At 48.4% G+C, this 6,185-nt stretch overlaps 1 protein-coding gene across 1 annotated transcript; it reads left to right on the forward strand.

Moving 5' to 3' along the window:
* The first annotated feature begins 282 nt into the window (after positions 1 to 282).
* On the forward strand, positions 283 to 5,661 carry LOC103252531 (retinol dehydrogenase 16-like). Its single transcript, XM_008051129.1, has 4 exons — positions 283 to 595; positions 2,614 to 2,872; positions 4,715 to 4,878; positions 5,444 to 5,661. The coding sequence occupies exons 1-4, from the start codon at positions 283 to 285 to the stop codon at positions 5,659 to 5,661; spliced, it is 954 nt and encodes a 317-aa protein (XP_008049320.1).
* Positions 5,662 to 6,185: the final 524 nt, after the last annotated feature.

The raw sequence follows: 6,185 nt of genomic DNA on the forward strand, positions 1-6,185 counted from the left end.
GGGAAAATGGCAGCATTGCTGAGCGGTGATATGTCCCTATTGACAGGACATGGGATTTTCAAGCATGTGTGTGGGTATTTGGTAAGGAGTTCAGAGAGCAGAGAGGTGGAGCCAAAATAAAAAGCATAGCAAAAGATAGTGTTCAGGAGCGGAGGACGCGATGCCAGAGAACCTATAGGCTTAGCTGCCACGGTAACCCTCGTGTACTTAAGTCCTCCTGTGTGAACAGGAATTAGACTCTCATTTCACCCCAGATTGTGTGTGTCTGTCCTCTGCAAAGCCATGTGGCTCTACCTGGCGGCTCTCACAGGCCTGTTCTATATTGTGCGCTGGTACCGGGAGAGGCAGGTGGTGAGCCACCTCCCAGACAAGTATGTGTTCATCACAGGCTGTGACTCAGGCTTTGGGAACCTGCTAGCCAGACAGCTGGATGCGCGAGGCTTGAGGGTGCTGGCTGCGTGTCTGACGGAGAAGGGGGCCAAGCAGCTGAGGGGCCAGACGTCAAACAGGTTGGAGACGGTGACCCTGGATGTCACCAAGACAGACAGCGTCACTTCAGCAGCCCAGTGGGTGAAGGAGCACGTGGGGGACAGAGGTACCACCCAGGTTTCTCAAGTATGTCTGTTCTTCCTTTGGTGTGAAGAGGAAGCCTCCTGTCTGCTCTCTGGGAAGATTCCTAGAGTGTTTGGGTTAAAGTTACACTGCTGTACAGTAATTCTCAGTGACCAGGCCAGTCTGAGCCCCTTCGCTTTCTATTTTCAAGTCCCTCTTTACCTTGGAGAGGTCTAGTTTTGGAAAGCGTGTGCACTGCTGAGAATTTGCCCTCTAGAATTCCTCTCTGTCATCTCACCTTGTTTGAAGTCCTGGGTCGCTTGATGTTGAGGCCCTGGGTTGGAGAAGTGGAGACTCTCTGGAGAGGGTGGAGTTCGGGGCTGTGTGCTGGTGGTGTGCATAATTGGGTGGGTCAGAGCTGGAACCAGGCCCATGCTCTTAGGAGTTCAGCTTGTTCCTGCGAGAGCCATCAATGTCCACCCAGAGCTAAGACCATCCTCATTTCTAAAGGAGGACACAAATTTAAGGACTGGTTTAGGAAGGCACAATTTGTAAGAGGTTACCTTTTCTTTCTTTTTTAAAATTATACTTGTTTTCCTTTCTTATTATGAGAGAAAAGAAAATTGATTTATTTTATCTAAGAATAAATGCAGAGCATGATCACTATGGAAAATATTGAAAAATGTAAAGTTAAAAACTCAGTTCACCCTGAAATAGCTATCCACACATAAATACTTTGTACTTTTTACTCAATTGGGAATTTACTAAATTTATGGTTTGCATTATGTTCTATCCTCTCAGAGAAGATGAACATTTTCCCAACATAATGAAAAATTTGAAGCTGTATTATTTAATGATTTAGAATAATCTTTCATTGATATAGCATTATTTATTTAAACCATACTGAGTGACTGCATTTTGGAATTTTTTCCTACTTTTCATTGTCATTAATGCCATTTGAGTCTCCTTTTATTTACTTGCACCCCTTTAAAGGTGAATATTGATTGGACTCTTAGAAAAAGGATATTTTGTTGGTGGAATGTCATTTTCTATAAAGGCAGGTGAAGTGTCTGAGCAGGGAAGGACTGGTTTCCCTTGGCCAGTTCTTTCAGACCAACAGTCCTCTCCTGCCCTAACTCAAGGGATGATCTTTTCTGGCTCACTGAGGTCTGGAGCTTGAAATGTCTGTGACCTCTAAGCCTTGAAATCGTGTATTTGCATCTTCCAGAGAGATTCTCCCAGAGCTGAGTGAAAGGGAAGGCTGGAGGTTGGCCTTCTGTTGGGGTGGGAGGACAGGGGGACATTTTCTGGCTCACAGGGTAGAGTCTGTGTCCTAGTGGTTGAGGTGCAGTGGCCTTGCCTCCCCCACAAAGCCTGTGCACTGGCATTCCCAAGAGCTTTCTGTAGAAATGCTGTTCATATTGAAGGAGATGTCTCCAGGCCAGTTCCTGAGGTCAAATACAGGACAATTCTCCACCTTTTCCCAAACCTGGGACTTCAGGACTGTTTCCCAAGAGAACTCTACTCAGATATTGACCTTGTCTTTTCTATTCTTATGTCTTTTTCTCTTCCTGTCTTTCATCACTTCCTCATTTTCTTCTCTCCTGTCTGTCTTATTCCATTAACTGATAGTTACTGAATACTCACTATATAGGGTGTCCAGGAAAATCTGAAAATGTAGGTGAACGTAGCATCTGCAAGGACAACGTTAATGTGTAAATCACAAACATTGGTCTCCATATTTCCAGAGTTGCAACAGCACAATATTTCTTCAACCTGAGTCCCTGCAGCCCTCAAATATGAGGTGAAATGCCTGTTGTCCACCAGGCTGTGGGCTGGGCTCCAAGGAATCCAAGGACTGAGGTTTGGGTTCTGTCCTCCACATGCTGCAGGGTGTGCAGCTCCCAACCCTGCAAACCCCATGTCGTCTTTGTTCTACCTCTTCCCCATTCCACACCTATCACGAAGCCCTTACTCTCCTGGGGTGTGAACTTGCGCCCTAATGTGTCCATACTGCATTGACACAATACAGTGTTGCTCTCTCCTCTTCCCACTATCCAGGACTCTGGGGCCTGGTGAATAATGCTGGCGTCTCCATGCCCATTGCACCCAATGAATGGCTGACGAAAGAGGACTTTGCGACCGTCTTGGACGTGAACCTGTTGGGGCTGATCGATGTGACTCTGAACCTGCTGCCCTTAGTAAGGAAGGCGAGGGGCCGTGTGGTCAACGTCTCCAGCATCATGGGCCGGGTGTCACTTTGTGGTGGGGGCTACAGCATCTCCAAGTATGGCGTGGAGGCCTTCTCGGACTCCCTCAGGTACTGAACTGGAATAGGGTCCGCCCTGAGTCCTTCTGCCCTTGTTCATCAGGAAAGTCTTGTTCAGGGGCTTTATGTAATCACAATTTTTGAAGAACCTTTTCAAGATTCTTTGCTGACTTGACTTGTGACCCTTCTTTTTCCTCTTTCTGGATTTGGCTGGCCATTCCTGGCCATTTATGTGAGTCTCAGGTCACAGAGTTTAGCTAATTTTTCCTCTGTCCTGGAAGAGACCTTCAGTCAGAAACTTTCTTTAGTAGATTGGACCTGGTTAGTTTTGCTCCAGAGTCGACCAAGTAGAACACAATCCCAGAGCTGGAACACCATGTACTGAGTATTTTCTAGGGGCAGACACTTCTTACCAATGCATCTTGGTGTCAGACTCACATAGGAAACATTGCAGTCAGTGATTGATAAACAAGGCTTTCATCACATCAAGAAGAATCAGAGCAAGATCAGCTACAACAGCATGCCTTGATTCCAAAGGGCAGAGAGTGTCTCTCTGCAGCTGTGACCTAGCCTTGGCTTGGCCAGTCCTCTCTCTTGCTGTGTAGATGAGCCTCCTGACCCCTCTGTCCTGGAATCAGAGGACTAATAGTTGGCACATGCCTTAAGGCCATGGACACACACATGCGGAGGCAGAACCCAGGGAAACTCACTGTGTCTGAGCCAGGAAAGACATTCTCACAAAAGATGAGCCCTACCAGCCTTGTGGGCTCCCCTTTTCTAGGGAAGGAGTGTTCCCAGCCCCGGGCCCATCCTTATATGGCCGAGCAAGCTTCAAAGGACGGCATGCAGGGACCACCTTTCCCAGCAGAGCCCATGTCCAAAGCTATCGTGACATACAGTTGCAGGGACCCCTTGTGGGATTGGGTAGAGCATCTACTTAATACCACACATGCTTTTAGATACTTGTCTGAGTGCCAAAGAAATGTGACCAAGTACAAGAAGGTTTTGTCCCTGACCTAAAAATAGTGCAATTGAGAGAGGGACAAAGAGATCTAGAATTTTTGTCACGAATCTTTATAGGTAACAAGCCAGCCATGGAGGCCATGGTAGCCACTTGGGGAGGGGCCTAGAGATGGGGTGTGAGCTGAGGAGTGATGAACTCCACTTGGCAGCCTGGTGAGGAAGGTGGGAAGGGCTCCTGGATGAGGGAGTGGCATCAGCACAGGCCCAAGGAGAGTGTGAGCCGACTGCCTGTGCGATGGGGTCCTCCTGGGGTAATGGTCAAGGCCAAGCCTGGATGGGGAGGCAGGGCAGGGGGCACAAGTGGACTCATGGAGGGTCTGTGGCCCCAAATGCCCTCTGTAGTCCTGGCAGTGGAACCCCATGGAAGGGATTTGCCTAGAGTAGCCACTTGGTCTCACAGGCATCTAGATTCCCACTGACTGCAGGGAACAGCATGGCTGTGAGTGTAGGGAACTCAGACTAGGGCACAAGGTGTGCCTCAGAGGACAGTTGCAACTGCCCAGCTCAGAGATGATGGGGGAGTTTCCTAGGATGAAAGAGGGAGGGAGGGGACTGGTGGGCATAGAGGAGGTGAAATAGGTGAGTTCTGGTGATGCATTGGATGTGAGATGGCACTGAAGTGGCACCTTGCTGCAGAATCCATAGGTGTTGGAGCTAGTGAGTTCAGGTATAGAAAACATGTCAACCCTAGAGAAAGTGAATGCCACTATCAAAATGTTTATTTACATCCTGACTCAGTACATTAAATATCCCAAGTGTTCTAGCTTATGTCACTGTAATCATATAGTATGGTATATCATTTTATTATTTTTGTTTGTGTGTTGCCTTCCAAGACCTCAGAAGTTTGCCCTCTGTCTCTGTGTCTTGCAGAAGGGAGCTGTCCTACTTTGGGGTGAAGGTTTCCATGATCGAGCCTGGTTACTTCAAGACTGGTATGACCAGTGTTCAGAGACTCATAAAGAATCTCCAGGAGATATGGAACCGTGCCAAGCCAGAGATCAAGCAGATCTATGGAGAAAAGTTTTTTGCATTCTGTGAGTGCGTTGTGGACAGTGAGGAGGGAAGCAAACCCTTGTCTGCCATTCTTAGCCGACCATTACTACCTCCAGCAACATAGGAGTTTGTCCTCCAGGCTCTGGCTTCCCCATACAGTCAGGGTATTTAGCCCCACTCTCATGATGGGTGCTGGGTAGTCAATTGGTCACACCCAGCAAGTGCCCAGCTTATTGGAACTTGGGACCAGTGTCTCTCTGAACCCTTCATTATCTTGAGGAGCAAAGTGAAGCCAGCCTTGTGGCCTCAGGGAAGCTGGCACTAGAGACAACTGGTTTGCATGTGCTTAGATTTCGAGTGTGGGAAGAGACCTTCCATTTGTGCAGTCCTGATATCACAGGAAGAGAGTCAGAGGTGGGTTAGTATGGTACAGTTGTTCCTTGGGAAGGTGGGGGCTCTCATCAGGAAATTTGGGTGAATTTGGTTTTGGGGCATTAATTTTGTGCAGGAGGGCACGAGTTCTTAGAAACTTTCCAGTTTAGTTGACCCCTAACCAGGACCATTTGCAGGGGGAAGTAGACATGGGTCATTTCTCATTCTGAGCAGACATGAAAGCAACTGAATTAATGGAGCCACAGTACTGGCAGGATCTGCCCTTGGTGACGGACTGCATGGAGCATGCGCTGATTGCCTGCCACCCCCGCACGCGCTACTCCCCTGGCTGGGATGCCAAGCTTCTCTACCTTCCCATGAGTTACATGCCCACCTTCCTGGTAGATGCTTTGTTCTACTTAGGCAGTCCAAGGCCAGCAAAGGCCCTGTGAAGCCAAGATTGTGGTGCATGGTGAGTGATGTTGGGTGCTGTGTAAGGGGTGATGTATCATAGGGAAAGAAATGGGGTGAAAGGAGCTCTCATATCAGCAGGGCACCTATCCTCTGTCTTTTTCATCCCCTCCACAGTACTGTGCTGGGAGACTACTCAAGACTCTGGCAATCGCAGGTGGAATGAACCAAGGCATTCTGCTGAAGACTGGAGACCCAGTAGCCTTCACTGGTGCCCTGTTTCCTTGGGCAACCACTCAAGGCTTTGGGTCTTTCAACCAATTCTGAGGATTGTGTGAGCAGGTGGAAGGAGCCTCCATCTACCTCGTCTCTTCTTCCTGCTTAAAACACAAAATCAGTTTTCCTGTTGGGCATGTGAATGTTTAAGACACAAAGATGACCAGAAAGGGCCCTCAAAGAGCTTGGAGTCCCAAGACACTCCAGGGCCAGCCCCCTCCAGGTCAATCCATGTTGTCCCTCCAAGCAATCCAAGAGCTTCATATTCACTCTGAAGCCTCCACACTTG

This window comes from Carlito syrichta, unplaced genomic scaffold, assembly GCF_000164805.1.
Source record: "Carlito syrichta isolate Samal-C Ts95f unplaced genomic scaffold, Tarsius_syrichta-2.0.1 Scaffold166458, whole genome shotgun sequence".
In the NCBI taxonomy this organism is placed as follows: Eukaryota; Metazoa; Chordata; class Mammalia; order Primates; family Tarsiidae; genus Carlito; species Carlito syrichta.

Coding starts and splice junctions, on each gene's coding strand:
- LOC103252531 (XM_008051129.1), top strand. CDS start 283: ATGTGGCTCTACCTGGCGGCTCTCACAGGCCTGTTCTATATTGTGCGC. Junction 2,873..4,714: donor GCCTTCTCGGACTCCCTCAG/GTACTGAACTGG, acceptor TGTGTCTTGCAG/AAGGGAGCTGTCCTACTTTG. Junction 4,879..5,443: donor AGAAAAGTTTTTTGCATTCT/GTGAGTGCGTTG, acceptor CATTCTGAGCAG/ACATGAAAGCAACTGAATTA.